This window comes from Scyliorhinus torazame, chromosome 4, assembly GCF_047496885.1.
Source record: "Scyliorhinus torazame isolate Kashiwa2021f chromosome 4, sScyTor2.1, whole genome shotgun sequence".
In the NCBI taxonomy this organism is placed as follows: domain Eukaryota; kingdom Metazoa; phylum Chordata; class Chondrichthyes; order Carcharhiniformes; family Scyliorhinidae; genus Scyliorhinus; species Scyliorhinus torazame.
The window spans coordinates 243,718,939-243,741,449 of record NC_092710.1 but is presented as its reverse complement, the minus strand read 5'-3'; the positions used below and the strand labels follow the sequence as shown (position 1 = coordinate 243,741,449).

Sequence of the window (22,511 nt, the reverse complement as noted above, 5' to 3'; positions counted from 1 at the left end):
ACCAGAATCCTGCTGAGTGCATGTGTTGGAAAGACACCTTCATTCAGAATTCTGCAGGTCAATCTGAGGGTAAGGAAGCACCCACTTTTGATGAGCATGCTTCACAGAAAATTGTATTCAGCGTTGCCTGGGAAGAGATGCTTTCTACAATAAAGAATTAACCTTCACAGAGTTATACTTATCATTATACACAAAATACACATTTTAATTTGGTCTAAAATAAATTTCAGATCATAAGACATTAAGAACAGGAGCAGGAGTGGGCTGTTCAGCCCATCAATCAATCCTGCTCCACCATTCTTTAAGATCATGGCTCATCAGATTGTGGTCTTAATTCCACTTTTCTGCCTGTCCTCCAGAACTATTAATTCCCTTGTCGATGATAAATTTGTCTAACTAAGTTTTGACTATATTCAATAGCCCAGTCTCTACCACTGCTCTCTGTGGAAGAGAATTCCAAAGATGAATGACTCCGAGAGATGAAACTCCTTCTCATCTCGGTCTTAAATGAGTCCCTTCCCCACATTTATTTTTAAACCGTGGCCCCTCGTTCTAGATTCCCCCATAAAAGGAAACATCCTCCCAGCATCTCCTGTGCAAAGCCCCCTCAGAATCTTATGTTTCAATAAGGTCACCTCGCATTCTTCAAAACGCAAATTAATGTAGACTCAACCTCCTTAACCTTTCCTCATGAGATAATCCCTTCATCGCTGGGATCAGCCTAGCGCACCTTCTCTGAACCGCTTACAATGCAAGTGTATCCTTTCCTTAAGTAACGAGTCCACAAATGTGCACATTTGCCTCATCAATGCCCTTTATGGCTGTAGCAAGACTTCCCTACTCCTGCACTCCATTCCCCTTGCAATAAAGGTTAACACTTAATTTGCCTTCCTGATCACTTGCTGTATTTTCATGTTGACTTCATGTACTAGGGCACCAAGATCCATCTGTACTGCAGCATTCTGCAGTCTCTCACCATTTACATTTTAGATAATATTCTGCTTTTCTATTCTTCCTGCCAAAGTGGACAACTTCGCATTATACTTCATGATTCAAGATATTTTTGTAATAACATTTGTTTTTGCCAGTTTCAGGCACAGATGTGAAGTTAAGCCACAAAGTTAATCAACTTCCTACTGGATACGATTTTCATTATTTCTCATTCCAGTGGATAATGAAGGTTCTACGGATGGACATATTGGTGAAAACAAGATATGAAACAGTGAATAAGCTACATCAGTAGTTACTCGCCATACGTTTGTACATTTATTTGCCTGATATGCAATGTATCAATGCTAAGGATGCTTAGGTATCTTTTTAGAATAGTCAGTAAATCCGAACAAGGCTGGAAAGTATGCAACAAAGTTGACAATAATTGTGAAGACTCCTCGATTGTGAGCAATCATCGCTGGACTGAACACGCCCCCTTATAGTAGCTAAGTTCCGCATATCTATTAATATCAGGCAAGCAAATAAACCAGGCCATCAAAAGACCTTTATGCCCTGTGAGATAACGCCATTAGAAATTACTTTGAGCATGTTTTCTCTTCCGTTGCAGAAAAAGTATAATTTTTAGTGTGTTCTCACAAACATCAAGACTGATACACTGAAGTTTCAGAACACTGCACGGTAATAATGTTGCCTACCTGACGTGGATCATACACCATAAGTCTGTTCTGGTACTGAGCAGTGTTGGTCACTCCACCTATCATGAAAGAAATCATATTAATTTCAGCTCACGGATGATTAGAAAAGAATTTCAGCATGCTGTTAACTTTCATCTATTTCTTTATGCATAACCTTCAAAGAACTTTCTCTCAATATGAGGCTGACTGGAGTGTTTGAAGTGCCAATTGCTATTGTTCTATTTTTAAAATAAATTTAGTGTACCCAATTAATTTTTTCCAATTAAGGGGCAATTTAGCGTGGCCAATCCACCTACCCTGCACATTTTTGGGTTGTGGGGGCGAAACCCAAGCAAACACGGGGAGAATGTGCAAACTCCACACGGACAGTGACCCAGAGCTGGGATCGAACCTGGGACCTCGGCGCCATGAGGCAGCAGGGCTAACCCACTGCGCCATCGTGCTGCCCAATTGTTATTGTTCTATGGATATACTGAGCTATGTCCTACAGTATTTGACTCAAGTGGCCATTATTTACACGCGAGTCTACACAGTGACTGTAAGCAGGCTATCCCAACATGGAGAAGATTCATCAGAGGTGAGATCAGTCTCATCCTCACCCAATGTCCACAGACCACTCAGCAGGGGGCCAAGGGCCCAGGGCCTACAGGGCACGAGCAGCAACAGGACTAGAAACTTCCACTGATTGTTTTTCTACCTAAACCTGAAACCATGTTTCGCTTCTTTTTGCTGAGATCAGTTAACTTGGAAACAGAATAAGATTAAACCAAGAGCTACACTCTGTTCCTTATTGGACACTATATCAATGTAGCCATCAATAGATTCTATTTCTGCCCCATAATGCCATCTGCTCACTTTTTTTGGTGATTTTACCAAATTCTCAGAGGGGAACATATTACTTAACAATGTGAATGGCTAATCTACTTTAAATGTAAGATTGTAAGAAATCAAACTGTAATGATACGCAAATGAATCAATGACATTCAGAATTTGTTCTGGCCGGGATCAGCGGGGTCGTTCCCAGCCGATAGCGCCGGGAATGACCCCACTATCTAACAGCACTTTATTGCTATTTCGGACCCCAATGCCTATATAAGGGGGTCCACGGCCCTGCTGCACCCCATGCTCACATGGACAGGGCACGTCCTAGACCGATCCCTGAAACAGGCAAAATGCCACCTTGGCACCACTGCCTGGGCACCCAAGCAGTGCCCGGCTGGTGCCTGGATGGCACTGCCTGGCTGGCATGCCAGGGTGCCATCCTGCCCAGCGGCTGACCACCCGATCGCTTGGGAGGCATTCCCAAGTGCCGTTCTGCCTGGTCCATTTGTGGGAACCAGTGTTAAACGGTGCCCGGATGGGGTCTCCTCAGCGAGGCCGGAAGATGCCGGATGGCCATTCAATCTAGCATAGACATAATTAAGTGGGCTTAGCAGATGAGTGTGAGAGGTGTGGGCAGGGGCCAGCGAATGATGTGCACATGTTTTGGGGTTGTGAAAAATTGGGAAGATTCTGGGCTGGAGTGTTCGGGGTCTTAGCCAGGATAGTGGAGGGGGGAGTGGACTCAGACCCTTTGGTGGCGATATTTGGGATTTCAGAGAAGCCGGACCTCATGGAGAGGAGGAAGGCCAATGTCTTGGCCTTCGCCCCTCTGATTGCACGGCGACAAATTTTGCTGGGGTGGCGGTCGGCATTGCCACCTGGGGTAGCAGCATGGTTGGGTGACCTGTATGACTTCCTGCGGTTAGAGAAGATAAAGTATGAGTTAAGGGGCTTAGCAGGGGAGTTTGCGAAAAAGTGGGGGATGTTTGTGACCGTGTTTGAGGAGCTGTTCGTCGCAGGGTGGGGGTGGGGGTGGGGGGGGGGTGGGGGGGGGTGGGGGGGGGGGGTGGGGGGGGGGGGTGGTGATGGGGAGGGGTGAAAAGGGAGAAAAATCTGTACAAATTGTATAGTTGGTTGTTGGTAAGAATGTTTCCCGGGGTGTTTATTTGTTGTAACCTACTTTGTTACAAGTTTGAATAAAATGCATTTAAAAATAAATAAATAAATGAATAAATAATTAAGTGGGCTTTTAAGCTCATTTAACTGTGCGAGTCTGTGTCCCACCCATTATGGGCGGGACCAGATCGCAAGCTCTCGCAAGGTCTCAAGGTCTGGTTAGATCTCGCAAGGTGTAACGACAGTCAGGAATCCCGGGAGAGGCTTCTACCGGGATCTACTGGTCACGTCCCGGCGGGAAGAGGCCAGTAAATCGCGCCAATAGCATTAATTTCATGATACAAATCCTTTCACCCATCCTAGGGTAAAGGACAAAAAGACTGAAATGATGTAACTTAGCTGTACCTGCATGATACTAGGTTTAAAAACCACTTACCTTTACCTTTACCTTTACAGGAGCAGCCCTTTGGATTTCGGCGGCAGCGGTGCGCAGGGGCCTTCTGGGAGGTGAGTAGTTAGTTTAAAAGCTCTTACCTTTACAGGAGCAGCCCTTTGGATTTCGGCGGCAGCGGTGCGCAGGGGCCTTCTGGGAGGTGAGTAGTTAGTTTAAAAGCTCTTACCTTTACAGGAGCAGCCCTTTGGATTTCGGCGGCAGCGGTGCGCAGGGGCCTTCTTGGAGGTGAGTAGCGACTTTAAAACCACTTACCTTTACAGGAGCAGCCCTTTGGATTTCGGCGGGAACCGGAAGTTCGACCTCTGGCAAGTCCCCCCCCCCCCCCCAATAAATTCTGGTGGAGAGGAAACCCGAGACAATACACGTGTAGTGTCTCCCACCCACCCTCCTCCTCTAACCTAATAATAAGACCCATTGGTGTAAGGTAAGTGCCATATTCTATATTATTAGCATTGTGCAGGCCAAGGATTGGAGGTGGAGGAGCAGTCTCTGTCAGCGAGAGTACCTGAGAACATCTCAGAAGGTAAGCAAGTGATTTTTACTTTTATACCTTTTTTTCAAATTGTGTGTGTCGGGGGGGGAAACTGAAGTGACATCACAGAAAAGCTGTGACCTGAGTGGCTGGTTGGGATTCTAACCTAAATTTTTTTGACTATTTGGGAACTAATTAAGCATAATAACTTAATTATAATTTAGAGGATATCTAAGCCAGAGATCGGAGGATATTATAGTTAGCTATCGCATTTCTATTAGAAATCTAGTGCTAGGAAACAGATAGTTGACAGTAACTTTGTAATTTAAAAAAAAAAAGTATTTATAAAAAAAAAAAGACAAATTTTAATTAATTGACGCAATGTCAGTTAGAGGGGTGCTGTGCTCTGACTGTGAGATGTGGCAGGTCCGGGAGGCTTCCAGCGTCCTGGATGGCTTCATCTGCAGAAAGTGCACCCAACTGCAGCTCCTCACAGACCGCATGGTTCGGTTGGAGCAGCAATTGGATGCACTTAGGAGCATGCAGGTGGCGGAAAGCGTCATAGATCGCAGTTATGTAAGTGTGGTCACACCCAAGGTGCAGGCAGAGAAATGGGTGACCACCAGAAAGGGCAGGCAGTCAGTGCAGGAATCCCCTGTGGTTGTCCCCCTCTCGAACAGATATACCCCTTTGGATACTGTCGGGGGGGATAGCCTATCAGGGGAAAACAGCAGCAGCCAGAGCAGTGGCACCACGGCTGGCTCTGATGTTCAGAAGGGAGGGTCAAAGCGCAGAAGAGTAATAGTTATAGGGGACTCTATAGTCAGGGGAACAGATAGGCGCTTCTGTGGACGTGAAAGAGACTCCAGGATGGTATGTTGCCTCCCTGGTGCCAGGGTCCAGGATGTCTCCGAACGGGTAGAGGGAATCCTGAAGGGGGAGGGCAAACAGGTAGAGGTCGTTGTACATATTGGTACTAACGACATAGGCAGGAAGGGGCATGAGGTCCTGCAGCAGGAGTTCAGGGAGCTAGGCAGAAAGTTAAAAGACAGGACCTCGAGGGTTGTAATCTCGGGATTACTCCCTGTGCCACGTGCCAGTGAGGCTAGAAATAGGAAGATAGAGCAGACAAACACGTGGCTAAACAGCTGGTGTAGGAGGGAGGGTTTCTGTTATCTGGACCACTGGGAGCTCTTCCGGGGCAGGTGTGACCTGTATAAGATGGACGGGTTGCATCTAAACCGGAGAGGCATAAATATCCTGGCCGCGAGATTTGCTAGTGTCACACGGGAGGGTTTAAACTAGTATGGCAGGGGGGTGGGCACGGGAGCAATAGGTCAGCAGGTGAGAGCGTTGAGGGAGAACTAGGGAATATGGACAGTGTGGCTCTGAGGCAGAGCAGACGGGGAGAAGTTGCTGAACACAGCGGGTCTGGTGGCCTGAAGTGCATATGTTTTAATGCAAGGAGCATTACGGGTAAGGCAGATGAACTTAGAGCTTGGATTACTACTTGGAACTATGATGTTGTTGCCATTACAGAGACCTGGTTGAGGGAAGGGCAGGATTGGCAGCTAAACGTTCCAGGATTTAGATGTTTCAGGCGGGATAGAGGGGGATGTAAAAGGGGAGGCGGAGTTGCGCTACTTGTTCAGGAGAGTATCACAGCTATACAGCGAGAGGACACCTCAGAGGGCAGTGAGGCTATATGGGTAGAGATCAGGAATAAGAAGGGTGCAGTCACAATGTTGGGGGTATACTACAGGCCTCCCAACAGCCAGCGGGAGATAGAGGAGCAGATAGGTAGACAGATTTTGGAAAAGAGTAAAAACAACAGGGTTGTGGTGATGGGAGACTTCAACTTCCCCAATATTGACTGGGACTCACTTAGTGCCAGGGGCTTAGACGGGGCAGAGTTTGTAAGGAGCATCCAGGAGGGCTTCTTAAAACAATATGTAAACAGTCCAACTAGGGAAGAGGCGGTACTGGACCTGGTATTGGGGAATGAGCCCGGCCAGGTGGTAGATGTTTCAGTAGGGGAGCATTTCGGTAACAGTGACCACAATTCAGTAAGTTTTAAAGTACTGGTGGACAAGGATAAGAGTGGTCCGAGGATGAATGTGCTAAATTGGGGGAAGGCTAATTATAACAATATTAGGCGGGAACTGAAGAACATAGATTGGGGGCGGATGTTTGAGGGCAAATCAACATCTGACATGTGGGAGGCTTTCAAGTGTCAGTTGATAGGAATACAGGACAGGCATGTTCCTGTGAGGAAGAAAGATAAATACGGCAATTTTCGGGAACCTTGGATGACGAATGATATTGTAGGCCTCGTCAAAAAGAAAAAGGAGGCATTTGTCAGGGCTAAAAGGCTGGGAACAGACGAAGCCTGTGTGGCATATAAGGAAAGTAGGAAGGAACTTAAGCAGGGAGTCAGGAGGGCTAGAAGGGGTCATGAAAAGTCATTGGCAAATAGGGTTAAGGAAAATCCCAAGGCTTTTTACACTTACATAAAAAGCAAGAGGGTAGCCAGGGAAAGGGTTGGCCCACTGAAGGATAGGCAAGGGAATCTATGTGTGGAGCCAGAGGAAATGGGCGAGGTACTAAATGAATACTTTGCATCAGTATTCACCAAAGAGAAGGAATTGGTAGATGTTGAGTCTGGAGAAGGGGGTGTAGATAGCCTGGGTCACATTGTGATCCAAAAAGACGAGGTGTTGGGTGTCTTAAAAAATATTAAGGTAGATAAGTCCCCAGGGCCGGATGGGATCTACCCCAGAATACTGAAGGAGGCTGGAGAGGAAATTGCTGAGGCCTTGACAGAAATCTTTGGATCCTCGCTGTCTTCAGGGGATGTCCCGGAGGACTGGAGAATAGCCAATGTTGTTCCTCTGTTTAAGAAGGGTGGCAGGGATAATCCCGGGAACTACAGGCCGGTGAGCCTTACTTCAGTGGTAGGGAAATTACTGGAGAGAATTCTTCGAGACAGGATCTACTCCCATTTGGAAGCAAATGGACGTATTAGTGAGAGGCAGCACGGTTTTGTGAAGGGGAGGTCGTGTCTCACTAACTTGATAGAGTTTTTTGAGGAGGTCACTAAGATGATTGATGCAGGTAGGGCAGTAGATGTTGTCTATATGGACTTCAGTAAGGCCTTTGACAAGGTCCCTCATGGTAGACTAGTACAAAAGGTGAAGTCACACGGGATCAGGGGTGAACTGGCAAGGTGGATACAGAACTGGCTAGGCCATAGAAGGCAGAGGGTAGCAATGGAGGGATGCTTTTCTAATTGGAGGGCTGTGACCAGTGGTGTTCCACAGGGATCAGTGCTGGGACCTTTGCTCTTTGTAGTATATATAAATGATTTGGAGGAAAATGTAACTGGTCTGATTAGTAAGTTTGCAGACGACACAAAGGTTGGTGGAATTGCGGATAGCGATGAGGACTGTCTGAGGATACAGCAGGATTTAGATTGTCTGGAGACTTGGGCGGAGAGATGGCAGATGGAGTTTAACCTGGACAAATGTGAGGTAATGCATTTTGGAAGGGCTAATGCAGGTAGGGAATATACAGTGAATGGTAGAACCCTCAAGAGTATTGAAAGTCAAAGAGATCTAGGAGTACAGGTCCACAGATCACTGAAAGGGGCTACACAGGTGGAGAAGGTAGTCAAGAAGGCATACGGCATGCTTGCCTTCATTGGCCGGGGCATTGAGTATAAGAATTGGCAAGTCATGTTGCAGCTGTATAGAACCTTAGTTAGGCCACACTTGGAGTATAGTGTTCAATTCTGGTCGCCACACTACCAGAAGGATGTGGAGGCTTTAGAGAGGGTGCAGAAGAGATTTACCAGAATGTTGCCTGGTATGGAGGGCATAAGCTATGAGGAGCGATTGAATAAACTCGGTTTGTTCTCACTGGAACGAAGGAGGTTGAGGGGCGACCTGATAGAGGTATACAAAATTATGAGGGGCATAGACAGAGTGGATAGTCAGAGGCTTTTCCCCAGGGTAGAGGGGTCAATTACTAGGGGGCATAGGTTTAAGGTGAGAGGGGCAAAGTTTAGAGTAGATGTACGAGGCAAGTTTTTTACGCAGAGGGTAGTGGGTGCCTGGAACTCACTACCGGAGGAGGTAGTGGAGGCAGGGACGATAGGGACATTTAAGGGGCATCTTGACAAATATATGAATAGGATGGGAATAGAAGGATACGGACCCAGGAAGTGTAGAAGATTGTAGTTTAGTCGGGCAGTATGGTCGGCACGGGCTTGGAGGGCCGAAGGGCCTGTTCCTGTGCTGTACATTTCTTTGTTCTTTGTTCTTTGTTCTTTGGTATTATGAATGGATATATCAGAATAAGGGGCTGGATTCTTCAGTCCCTGTCATGTGGGTGTACCTTTCAGAAATAGGTGTTTATAAATGGGTGTGTATATAAATATCTGTAGTGAGAGTATCTTTAAGAAATGGGTGTTTACAACTGCAGTGATGTCAGAGAGTGGGTGGAGTTGGGCTGTCTGTCAGCTTTTTACTTTCGTTTTAGACTGTTTGCTGCAGGGCGTGTTGTAGTTTAGTTTTCAGAGCTGGATAGCTGCAGTCACAGCCAGAAGGTGTATGAATCTCTCTCTGGAATCTAAAGACTGTAACATCGATCCTGGTGATTTATAACTAATAACAGTAGTGACTTTAACCTGATGTGCTTCTGATAAAGGTTTTGTTTTTAAGTCGTATGGATGTTAAAAAGGAAAGCTTAAAGGTTTACTTAGTGTTGTAATCTTTGGGGGTTGTATTTGAATTAATGGTTGCTAAGATGTTCACTGAATGGTTTAAATTCAAAGAATAAACATTGTTTTGCTTTAAAAAATTACTTTTCCATTTCTGCTGTACCACACCTGTAGAGTGGGCCGTGTGCTCCCCATACCGCAATCCATTAAAAGTTGTGGGTCAGGTGAACTCCATGATATACTTTGGGGTTCTCTAAACCCTGGCCCATAACAAATTTGGGGCTCGAGGGGGATAAAAGTCTATCTAATGGATTGGCTTAGTGAACTTAAAGACAGTGAGGGGTGAGCATATTGTGGTTGCTTTTCGGGTGTGGTATTTCAGTTTAAGTAGGGAGTGTGTTGTGGCCAATGGCTCTTTCAGAGGCTTTGAAGTTTTTGGGGGTGGAGACGGTCACACTGTAGCCATCTGGGATGGCCATTTCCAGAATACAAAATGGATGCCCGCAATGAATGAAGGGAACTACGGACAATGTTAAGAAAGCAAGCAGGCACAGAGCCTGTATGCATATTGAAGAAATAGCTCCCAAACGGGACTGAAACTGTAGGGCAATTAACATATTGATGGCCTATCCCCGGGAACAAAGGAAAGATACTCAAGCAACCGATCTAGCACCAGACATGGCGCCAGTTCCCCAAACCGAAAGCGTAAACAAAGCATGGTCAACGGCCACAGAGGACCCGCCCAGCCATCAGGGTACCCACCCCTTTATTGGTCAAGATCAATACGAGTGATCAAGATACGTCCCAATTAATTGGGGCCAAGTTCAAGGCCAAAAGCGCGCGAAACCCCTTTGGGTATAAGAAGGCGGCCCAGAGAGAGAATCGCTCTCTTGGACTTGGCTCTCAAAGCGGAGAGACCCGTCCACCAGCTACACCAGAAGCAAGTAAGTCCAAGGTCAACTCTTGCTACCAGACGGATGACCTGAGCTGTTCTTCTGTACCACTTCGAACCCAGCAACCTCAGATCCGAACAATGGCCATTGTTTCTCTGACTGAGTGGGCACCCGAAGCTACGTATAGGCGTTAGCGTTCGAGATAGTTTAGTTTGTAGTATTTTGTGCATGAGTAGGTATTACTGTGTGTGCAAATAAATAGTATTGACTTTGAACTAGCTAACTGGTGTATTGGCTCTTTGATCAGTATTTGGGTTTGAACCTTGTGGCGGTATCGAAAGATATCTGGTGACGCTAAAGCAAACGTAATTAGGATTAAGGAAGGCGACCATATTGACCACCATATTTAGAACCAGAGAAACAGAGTAACATTTACTGGCGACTCTGGTGGGACTCGACCTAGAAGCGGCCCAGTCACTCTGAGAGAACCCAAATTTGAATTAGAATCCAATTGAAACAGAAAAACCACAAGTGTAAGAACAATCCTGATCAAACGTCCAAGATTCGGAAGTGTGTTATTGCATGCTTACTAACAGGGATAAGGTAAACCAGAGAGATTTTGTTGCGTAAAACTGTCAGGAGTTTTGTAGGCCAGAAATTAGCGTAAGTCATGCCCGTGTTTACATCACCACTTTATCACCCCCTGTTCCAAATTCAATAGACCCCAGAGATAGCGAGAAAAATGGCAATGAAGGCAATGGAACGCCTTATGAACCCCCAAGAATTTGAGGTCGCAGCGACCAGTAGAGTAGGACAGTGTCCCGTATGGGAAGAGGAAATCAGAAAGTACCTCAAACGGAAAGGATGGCTCCTCGGGAGTGAATTCTGCGTGAATGACGAAACAGGTCCTGGAAGTATAGGACATACTTGGTGGGAGAACCTGACAGAGATCCATAGGAAGAGTTTAGGGAAAGCTCGCAAGCCGATGGCAATTGTGTCCTGCTTGGCACAATTGCGAGGCACAGAGGAGGTCGTTAGGACGCTCCGTAGAGAGATTGAGGAGAGAGACAAGAATAGAGAAGGAGACGTGAGTGAGTATGAGAGAGGGAACAGGGAACTGAGAGAGCAGTTAGCGGCGGGGGACAAGGAGATGGCTGATGCCAAGCGGGCACACCAATCTTGTCTCGCCCATTTGAGCAGCTTTCAGTTCCAATATGACAAGGCCTACCAAGACACGCAGCGCGCGGTGTTGGTAAGACTGGAAACCGAACAACAGGTTGGGCAGAAACAGTGTAACGACTTAAAAGCAGCCCTACGAGCACTCCACACTTCCACGACAGAACAAAGGCAGAGCTCGGTAGATCATGCAAAGTGCCGGAAGCAAATTGCAGAACTGCAATCTCTGCTTTCTGTTCAGAATGGGTTCCAGAGCACAGTTGGACCCCAGTTAGACCAGGAAAACGGCCCCGATTGGCAGGAGTTAAACGAGACTGCCCACAGATATGTACATGGCTCATGTACACAGGAAAAGCCACAAAAGAGAAAAGTACCCCAACCCCAGACTGCACAGGCAGAACACACCCGTATGAACCCTGTAACCACACAGCGTAGGGCCACAACAGAAGGAGACCCAGATTTCCTATACACTACCCCATTAACCATCACCAAATTACGGGACGCGTGTGAGAAAATAACACCGTTCCTACCCACAACACGTTCCTACCCACATCGGACCCCCACCAGTTCTTTGCAAGGGTAAAACAGGTGACCATGTATGGCCTGGATGAAAAGGAGCAAGTGAAGCTCACGGTTTTGAGCCTCGATCCTTCAGTCATGGCAGCCCTTCCCGACCCGCAAATCGTAGGAGGAGGCACACTAGAAGAAATGCATACAGCGATCCTAGAGGGGATCGGCTATAACAAAGGAGACCCCGTAGAAGGCCTAAACAAGTGTAGGCAAAAGAAGACAGAGTACCCCACAGCGTCTGCTGGACGCTTGTGGATTCATTTTGCTGCAGTGTTTGGAGAGTTAGCCCGCGCCCATTTGTCCCCAGATAATATGGCCAAATGGACCCGCATCCTCTCATGCAACAGAGGCAGGAGAGAGAGCTTGCGCAAATTACGACCCCTCAGGCGAGGTCCACAACGAAAAATGGGTTTTAAAGAGATTGTCCTGCACTTGGGAACTATCCATCCAAGGCAAAACAGCGTTTGTTAAAACAGAGGAAGAACAGGCAGACATGCATCCAGTTAGGATGCACCAGAACCCCGCATGTGTTAATGAGGGAAGAAACAGCCCACAACAACCCATGTCCCAGGAGTGTTAAAATTGCGGCCAATTAGGACACTTCACACGAGAATGTCAAGGCCCCCCAGAAACAGCAGAGAAACCAGCAGACAGGCATCCTAAATAAGAATAGGGCAAAGCCAATCCATAGTATTAGCTCCTGTGCGGACAGCACAGATATGAACGGCACCGACTGACAGTGTTCGGGCTCCCCAACTTGGGTCTGCGACACCCTTTGTGACAAGTCCGGTAGACCGGTAGTGGCAGGCACAGTCCAGGGACACCCCGTAGAATTCCTTTGGGACACAGGAGGGTCCCCCACCATGCTCAATTCCTCCATGATGTTTCAGCGAGACACGTTGCCCACGACAGACACCATTACACTCAGCGGTTTTACAGGGCATTTACAGCAGGGACACATCACAGCCCCTGTAGCAATCCAGATAGGGAACATTAAAACAAAACACCCCGTAGTTCTGGTCGATCTACCCCAGACAGCCGAACACATTTTAGGCATTGACTTTATGAGCTCCCATAACCTCTCATTCGATCCGATGTGTGTGGAGAATGGCAAAGGCAGCACGAGCCCCCACCACGCTCACAGTTGGGGACTATGAAAATAGGATTAGCGCAGTAGGAGACTTCTGGTTCGACCCTCGAGCCACTAGTCAGAACAAAGAAGTTAGGGAAGTCCTGCAGCGACACAAAGCAGCATTTGCACAGCACAAACGCGACTGTGGTAAGATCGCTGGCTTGGTAAATATTACAGGTCCCGACCCCAGACCCCAAAAGCAGTACGGTTTCCCCCAAGAAGCAGAGGGAGAAATCTCAAAAGTTATACAGAGTCTGCTTGATCAAGGCGTATTCCGATCAGTAGCCTCCACGAATAATGCACCAATTTGGCCCGTCAGGAAACCTGATGGATCATCGCGACAGACCATTGATTATCGAGAACTGAACAAAGTAACCCCAGTAGCAGCCCCCACCGTAGTCCCAAGACCATGCTCAAACAGGGACTACAGTCAAAAAAAAATTTGGTTTTGACATTAGCAACGGCTTTTGGTCCATTCCATTGGATAAAGCATGTCAATACAAATTTGCTTTCACATTCTAGGGACAGCAATATACGTGGACGTGTCTTCCACAACTCCCCTCCATTTTCCACCGACAGCTGGCAAATCGATTAGCAAAATTTTCCAGACCCAATTGTCTGATCCAAAATGTAGATGATTTGGTTTTACAGACGGACACAAAGGGAGAGCACATTTCTCTTCTCGCTGAACTTTTAGGTCTCCTAAAACAATTGGCTGTAAAGTAAACCCCAAGAAGGCCCAGATTGTACAGGAAAAAGTGATTTACTTAGGAACAGTAATCAGATATGGCAAACGCGAGATCGAGCAGAAACGAATCGACTCGATCGCCAAATTACCCCTACCCCATAATGTCACGGCCATCCGGTCATTTCTAGGATTGGTTGGCTACTGTAGAAACCACATCGACGGTTTTGCCACAAAAGCAGCGCCTTTATCCGAACTTCTCAAGAAGCAGGCACCTTGGGAATGGCTTCCACAGCACACGGGTGCCGTGGATGCTTTAAAAAGAGCCCTTAGCACAGCCCCCGCATTACAGGTCCCAGATCCACTTTCCCCGTATGCAATTGAGGTTGTATCTACCAACCGAACCCTTTCAGCCGTGCTCCTCCAGGAACGACATGACCGATTAGGCCCCATGGCATACGCCTCACGAGTATTAGACCCAGGCGAGCAAGGATTTTCTGCCTGCGAAAGGCACCTGCTCGCAGTTTTTTGGGCAGTACAATACTTCGCCTACATTACAGGACTCAACCCCATCACCATTCTCACTGAACACACCCCAACACAGCTACAACTAGATGGTAGATTTAAGGATGGCACAGTCAGCCAGATCCACGCAGCCCGTTGGACCCTTCTTTTACAGGGACGGGACATAACAGTTAAGAGGACAAAGACCCACACTTTCCTCGCTGACAATTTACAATATGCAGGCACCCCAGATGAGTGAGTATGAAATCATCTCCACTAAGCACAATTCAGGACCCTTTGTACCGAAGTCAGCTCCCCTGAAAGCAGGTACTATACCTCAGAGACTCCAGCCCACAGACACATGCGCACCCCTTAGAATCTATGTGGATGGCTCCTCCACAGTTTTAAATGGAAAAAGGATTACCGGTTGCGGTATTTATGTAGAGGACGCGCAGGGACGCGCCCTGGAAGAGATTTTGTTAAAATTGCCAGGACATTTAGGCTCGCAGGCAGCAGAACTGGCAGCCATAGCGTACGTTGTAGAACACCCTGACTCGTTTCCGACCCCAGCCGACATATATTCTGACAGTTTATATGTTTGCAACAGTTTAACCAAATTCCTACCCCTGTGGGAAACTAGAAGATTCGTTTCCACAGACGGAAAGCCCCGACCCTCAGCCACATTGCTCCAGCATATTCTGAAGACGGCCAAAGACTGTAAATATGGAATTATCAAAGTCCGTAGCCACCATCGTTCTTCCTCCCCCCTGGTAACGTTAAGGCAGGCGCCCTAGCAAAAGCAGGGTCCAGACACAGTCACTTTTGGAACCCCTCCGATTCAGGTCTCACAGACCAACATTCAGGATTTAGCACAGGCCCAAAAAGACACACAGCTCAGGGAAATTTTAAAAGGCAACTTCCCAGCCCCTTATGATGAGTATAAAAACGCGTTAACCACACATGACGGTGTGATTTTAAAAGATGGAATTTATGTAGTCCCTAGCCAGGACAGGAATCAAATTATTTGTCAGTTCCATGACAACCATGGACACCAAGGCATTGAAGCTACCCTAGCCCACCTCAGACCTTTCTGCTGGTGGCCCGATTTAAAAACTGATGTGACTCACTACATTGAGAACTGCTTAATCTGTGCCCAGAACAATCCGGACAGATACGCAAGAAAAGGCCAGCTAAGTCACACCTGCCCTGTTAATAGCCCTGGATGAATTTGCAAATCGATTATATAGGATCCCTAACCCCTTGCAGGAATGGTTTCAAGTATGTGTTGGTGGACACCTTCACACAATGGGTGGAAGCGTTTCCATCCAGAACAAACACAGCCAAAACAACAGCTAAAATCCTCACTCAGCACACATTCACAAAATGAGGACTTCCACGCAGTATAGAGTCCGATCAAGGCCCCCATTTTACAGGACGAGTGATTAAAAACGTCCTTACAATTTTTGGCATAAAAAAATTCCATATTGCATACCACCCCCAATCAAGCGGCATAGTAGAAAGAATGAACAGAACTTTAAAAGCGACCCTCAGAAAAATGGTGCAACAATGATGCACGATCAATTGCACAAAGACGAGAGTTGAATACAACTGAGGCTTTATTGCTCTAAGATGTGTGGCCTCCCACAGCAGCTGGCAAAATGGCTGCTGCACGGAGGACACACATATTTATACTCCGTCGACTGGGCGGAGCAAGCAGGCAAGGACTACCGTCGTACATGTAGTACAGGTCCTACATTACATCACCTCAAATAGGTGCAACAGTGGTTTACCACATTCACCCCCTGTTAAAATTGAGTCCGGCGGGGGTGGTGGAGAATTATATACAACAACTGAATTTTACATGTACACTTTTTGTGAGACAAAAAATGTCTTTTGAAGTCCAGTGGACCAGTTAGAGATTCAACCGGTCCGGGGCCTTGATGTGCTGCTGGGAGCGACGGAGTGGCGGCGGCGATGCCGATGCTGGTCTGGTCTTCGGTGACTCCGGGAGCGTGCCAAAATCCTCTTCATCCTCGGGCGTGGGCAGGGACAGGACGGATGGTCCTGGGGGGGGGGGGGGGGTTGCTGCTGGGAGCGCTGGGGGAGGGGAGGGTGGCGCCGGGCCGGACGGGTGTGTGTGTGCGGAACCTGCTGGTGCCAGGTCCCTGAGGGAGACAGTATCCTGACGGCCATCGGGGTAGGCCACGTAGGCATACTGGGGGTTTGCATGGAGCAACTGCATCCTCTCCACCAACGGGTCCGCCTTGTGGAGTCGGACGTGCCTACGGAGAAGGACGGGTCCTGGAGCTGGGAGCCAAGTCGGGAGCAACACCCCGGATGTGGACTTCCTGGGGAAGGCAATGAGACTTTCATGGGGTATGTTGTTAGTGGCGGTGCACAGTAGTAACTGAATGGAGTGTAGTGCATCAGGGAGGTCCTCCTGCCAGCGGGAGGCTGGGAGGTTCCTGGACCATAGGGCCAGTTGGACGGCCCTCCATACCGTACCGTTCTCCCTCTCTACCTGTCCGTTTCCCCGGGGGTTACAGCTTGTCGTCCTACTGGAGGCGATGCCCCTGCTGAGCAGGAACTGACACAGCTCATCACTCATGAATGAGAATCCCCTGTCACTGTGGTGCAGGCGGGGAAACCGAACAGAGCGCAGATTGTGTTGAGGGCTTTGATGACGGTGGCAGACATCATGTCGGGGCATGGGATGGCGAAGGGGAATCTGGAGTACTCATCGACCACACTGAGAAAATACGTGTTACAGTCGGTGGAGGGGAGGGGCCCTTTGAAATCCACGCTGAGGCGCTCAAAGGGGCGGGAGGACTTCACCAGGCGCGCACGGTCCGGCTGGTAGAAGTGTGGCTTGCACTTCGCACAGACCTGGCAGTCCCTGGTGATTGTCTGTGTTTCCTCGACGGAGTAGGGCAGATTGTGGGCCTTTATAAAATGGTACAACCGTGTGACTCCCCGGTGACAAAGGCTGTCATGCAGGGCCCGGAGTCGGTCTACTTGTGCGCTGGCACATGTACCTCAGGATAGGGCATCTGGGGGCTCGTTGAGCTTGCTGGGGCGATACAAAATCTCGCAATTGTAGGTGGAGAGCTCGATCCTCCACCTCAAGATCTTATCATTCTTGATCTTGCCCCGCTGTGTGTTATTGAACATGAAGGCTACTGGCCGTTGGTCAGTGAGGAGAGTGAATCTCCTGCTGGCCAGGTAATGCCTCCAATGCAGCACAGCTTCAATAATAGCTTGGGCCTCTTTTTCGACTGATGAGTGCCGAGTTTCTGAGGCATGAAGGGTGCGGGAAAAGAATGCCAAGGGTCTGCCTGCCTGATTGAGGGTGGCGGCTAGGGCAACGTCTGATGCATCGAACTCCACTTGAAAGGGCAGCGTCTCGTCTACTGCGTGAATGCCGGCTTTGGCGATATCGGCTCTGATACGGGCGAAGGCCTGTTGGGCCTCGGCCGTCAGGGGAAAATGAGTGGACTGTATGAGTGGGCGGGCCTTGTCCGCATAGTGTGAGACCCACTGGGCGTAGCATGTAAAGAACCCCAGGCAGCGTTTGAGGGCCTTGGGGCAGTGGGGGAGGGGGAGCTCCATGAGAGGGCGCATGATGTCGGGTTCGGTCCCCAGACCTCCGTTCTGGACCACATAGCCGAGGATGGCTAAGCGGTTCAAACTGAACACGCACTTCTCCTTGTTATAGGTGAGGTTTAGGAGAGTGGCAGTGTGGAGAAATTTGGCAAGGTTGGCATCGTGGTCCTGCTGATCATGGCCGCAGATGGTGACATTGTCTAGGTACGGAAAGGTGGCCCGCAAACCGTACCAGTCGACCATTCGGTCCATCTCCCTTTGGAAGACCGATACCCTGTTGGTGATGCCGAAGGGAACCCTGAGGAAGTGATAGAGGCGGCCGTATGTCTCGAAGGCAGTGTATGGACGGTCTGCTTTACGGATGGGGAGCTGGGGGTAGGCGGATTTGAGGTCTACCGTTGAGAAGACCTGGTACTGTGCAATCTGATTGACCAAATCAGATATGCGTGGGAGGGGGTACGGGTCGAGCTGCATGCACCGATTGATGGTCTGGCTGTAGTACACCACCATTCGGTGTTTCTCCCCAGTTTTAACCACTACCACTTGGGCTCTCCAGGGGCTGTTGCTGGCCTCAATGATGCCCTCCTGAAGCAGCCGCTGGACCTCGGACCTGATGAAGGTCCTGTCCTGGGTGCTGTACCATCTGCTCCTGGTGGCGACGGGTTTGCAATCCGGGGTTAGATTTGCGAAGAGGGAAGGTGGATCGACCTTTAGGGTCACAAGGCCGCACACAGTAAGGGGCGGTAGGGGCCCGCCGAATTTCAGGGTTAGGCTCTGGAGGTTATACTGGAAGTCCAGGCCGAGTAGTAGGGCAGCGCAGTGATTAGGGAGGACGTAGAGGCGGAAGCCGCTGAATTCTACGCCCTGGATGGGATCCGGAGGCCAGAGAGATTCTTTGTTTGGCGGGGTGTTCCGTGAGGCAGCCGTGCCTTACCGTATCTGGGTGTATGAAGCTTTCGGTGCTCCCGGAGTCCAGCAGGCAAGAGGTCACGTGTCCGTCGATTTTAACGCTGGTCGATGCGGTAGCCAGGTTGTGCAGACGAGACTGGTCGATGGTCACTGAGGCGAGTCATGGTTGGTTGTCGCTGGTGTCGGATGATGGGGTGTCCGGGGGGGCACGGGTCCTGGAACGCTGGTGGTGCCCATGTGCTGTGGGGGAGACAAGATGGTGGTGCCTGAAGATCTTGGGGAGGACAAAATGGCGGCGCCCATGGGCCGCATGTGGCAGGGTTTGAAAAAGATGGCGGCGCCCATGGGCCGCATGTGTTGCGCGGAGGGGAAGATGGCGGCGCCCACTGGCCGTGCTTGGTCTGAGGGGGAGAAGATGGCGGCGCCCATTGTCCGTAAACAAGGGGGGTGGGGGCGATAGCGGCGACTGCGCGAGCCTGGCACACCGCGGCAAAGTGCCCCTTCTTACCGCAAGCCTTACAACGGTCAGCGTGGGCCGGGCAGCATTGGCGGGGGTGTTTCTGCTGGCCGCAAAAGTAACATCGGGGACCCCCGGGGCTTGCTGGCTGGCGCGTGGCACAGGAGTATTGGCTGGGTAAGGCCGCCGCTGGGGCGGTTGTCTGTGGGGTCCACAATGTGTAGGAGGGGTGGGCCTCGCGACTGGGGGTGTAGGCCTGGATATTGCGCGAGGCGACCGGCATAGAGAGCGCTAGCTTCTTTGTCTCTGTGAGATCGAGCGTGGCCCCCTCTAGAGGTCGCTGGCGTATGAGGTCCGCCCCAATCCCAGTAACAAAAGCGTCCCGCATAAGGAGGTCTGAATGTTCCGTGGCTGTAACGGCCTGACAGTCACAGTCCAGGACTAGTGGGATTAGGGCTCGCCAGAAGTCTTCTATTGACTCACCAGGGAGTTGAGAGCGAGTGGTGAGTACGTGCCTGGCGAAGAGCGTGTTCTCCTTCTGGGCGTAATTTTCTTTGAGTAGTGTCATGGCTTTGGCGTAGTTTGGCGCATCCTGGATCAGTGGAAAGACCTTGGAGCTCAATCTCGAGTACAGTATCTGTATTTCCTGAGCCTCCGGAACAGGGATTGGCACCGAGCTGATGTACGCCTCGAAACAAGCTAGCCAGTGCTGAAAGTCCTTTTTGGCATCGCTTGATTGCGGATCCAGCTGCAGGCGATACGGCTTGATACGTAGATACATCTTCTGAAAATCATAGAGTAATCAATTGATGCATGATCAATTGCACAAAGACAAGAGTTGAATACAACTGCGGCTTTATTGCTCTAAGATGTGTGGCCTCCCACAGCAGCTGGCGAAATGGCTGCTGCACGGAGGACACACATATTTATACTCTGCCTACTGGGCGGAGCCTGCAGGCAGGGGCTACCATCGTACCTGTAGTACAGGTCCTACCATACATCACCCAATATAGGTGCAACAGTGGTTTACCACAAACACAACAGCACCTGGGACACAGTTCTCCCATTTGCATTAATGTTCGTTCGAAATACGGTATCCACGTCGACAGGGTACACCCCCCCACACCCTCATGACCGGACGCCCCATTAAAGGGACAGAATATTTGTTGGGACTGGATTTGGCCAGCCCCGCAGTCACCACCCTCACACATGAGAAAGCAATACAACAGATTTTAGAAAATGTGAAATAAGCCCAGCTTGCAGCAGCCGTTAGGCTTGGAACCCGCAAGAAACAAAGCAAAGTTTGCTTTGATAAGACAGTACACGCCACCGAGTTTGTAGTAGGGCAGCAAGTTATGCTATCCCTATACAACCCCAATTCATTCCTTTCCATCTCTGATAAAGTAAGCCCCTCTGTATATAAAACCACCTATCCCAATGGCAAGTCTGCGTGGTTTCACATAAACCAGCTTAAGGCTTATGGCTCGCAGGACAACCATTCACACCACATCTCGCTTGCAGCAGCAGATGAGCTCGCCCCGCCCATGAACGACGTATTCCTTCCCTCCCCCAACCTGTCCAGCCCGTCCTCAGACACGACTACGACTCCACCCCCAGAGGCACGAATCCGCCTCACCCTTCCCGCAACTGACAGTGACAGCAATAGTGATAGCGACAGCCCCAGCACACCACGCTACAATTGCACCCCTGCACCAGGCCCCACTCCCAGTGACTCCAAACATGATTCCAGCGACCCCTTCAAAATAACGTACATTAGAGCTCCTGACCCAGACCCACCGCCCAACGATTATGGATTAACCCCCAGGAGCTCCAACCTCAATACAAAATACTGGCACCGAGACAATTCGTTCAGGCTCATCCGGAATGATGAGATGGACCCCAATTTGCCCCAAGCAGCTTTAGCATGACTACTCCAGTCAAGAGTATGGCAACCAGGAGAAGATGATGACTTAGAGTCTGACTCCCACCAAACGAATCCCTTTGCGACTCTGTTCACTTTAGAGAAATGACGTGTCCAGATGATGGTAAAAAGGAACCGCTGGAGAATTACGGTGTCCTTTCTGATGTAACCTGCACCATATTTGTAATGTATGTTTGTTTGTTATTGTTAATGTTAAATGTTGTTTGTTCATTTGACGTTTTCATTGCCCCACGCCACATCTTGATACAGTCAGAACTACCCTACTGACGCCAAATGGCTGTTAGAGGAACTAGTTTGTCCACAGACAAGTGATCATAACTGCTCTTCTGCTTTGAAGGTCAAAGTTAGCAACAAATGCAACCACCACGACGACCACAAATTCTTACCGTTCTTGCCAGTCTCTCAGGCAGTGGAGAAACGGCACTGGTCCCCACTCTGCCTGAGGACCCCCATCTGGTCAGCTATGCTTGGGTAGAGCACAAACGGCACTGGTCACTGTCCTACCCAGGGATTTCACCCATTCTTACCCACCGCGGCCCATACGCACCCCATTTGGCACTTTTAGTTCAAAATTCTTCTGTTTGTTTACGACAACCCTTAGGTTGCTTCCAAATGCTATTTACATCCTCAAACACTGGGATGGTAGATCGCACAGGCTGCGAGACGGCGCGCGCTGTGTCAGTACTTTTCTCGGATGTCTTGTCCCAAATATTTGCTTTAAAAAAGAAAATGAGGGAGTCACAGGTGGTACAAAGAACAAAGAAATGTACAGCACAGGAACAGGTCCTTCGGCCCTCCAAGCCCGTGCTGACCATGCTGCCCGACTAAACTACAATCTTCTACACTTCCTGGGTCCGTATCCCTCCAATCCCATCCTATTCATGTATTTGTCAAGATGCCCCTTAAATGTCACTATCGTCCCTGCTTCCACCACCTCCTCCGGTAGCGAGTTCCAGGCACCCACTACCCTCTGTGTAAAAAACTTGCCTCGTACATCTACTCTAAACCTTGCCCCTCTCACCTGAAACCTATGCCCCCTAGTAATTGACCCCTCTACCCTGGGGAAAAGCCTCTGACTATCCACTCTGTCTATGCCCCTCATAATTTTGTAGACCTCTATCAGGTCGCCCCTCAACCTCCCTCGTTCCAGTGAGAACAAACAGTGTTTATTCAACCGCTCCTCATAGCTAATGCCCTCCATACCAGGCAACATTCTGGTAAATCTCTTCTGCACCCTCTCTAAAGCCTCCATATCCTTCTGGTAGTGTGGCGACCAGAATTGAACACTATATTCCAAGTGTGGCCTAACTAAGGTTCTATACAGTTGCAACATGACTTGCCAATTCTTATACTCAATGCCCCGGCCAATGAAGGCAAGCATGCCGTATGGCTTCTTGACTGCCTTCTCCA

At 49.2% G+C, this 22,511-nt stretch overlaps 1 protein-coding gene across 1 annotated transcript in view; it reads right to left on the bottom strand.

Moving 5' to 3' along the window:
• The window catches only part of klhl32 (kelch-like family member 32), a 495,489-nt gene that overhangs the window by 65,679 nt on the left and 407,299 nt on the right, over nucleotides 1–22,511 (bottom strand). Inside the window, exon 8 of the mRNA XM_072499580.1 lies at nucleotides 1,647–1,705. Coding sequence (XP_072355681.1) covers nucleotides 1,647–1,705 — 59 coding nt within the window. The remainder of the gene's footprint in view (nucleotides 1–1,646; nucleotides 1,706–22,511) is intronic.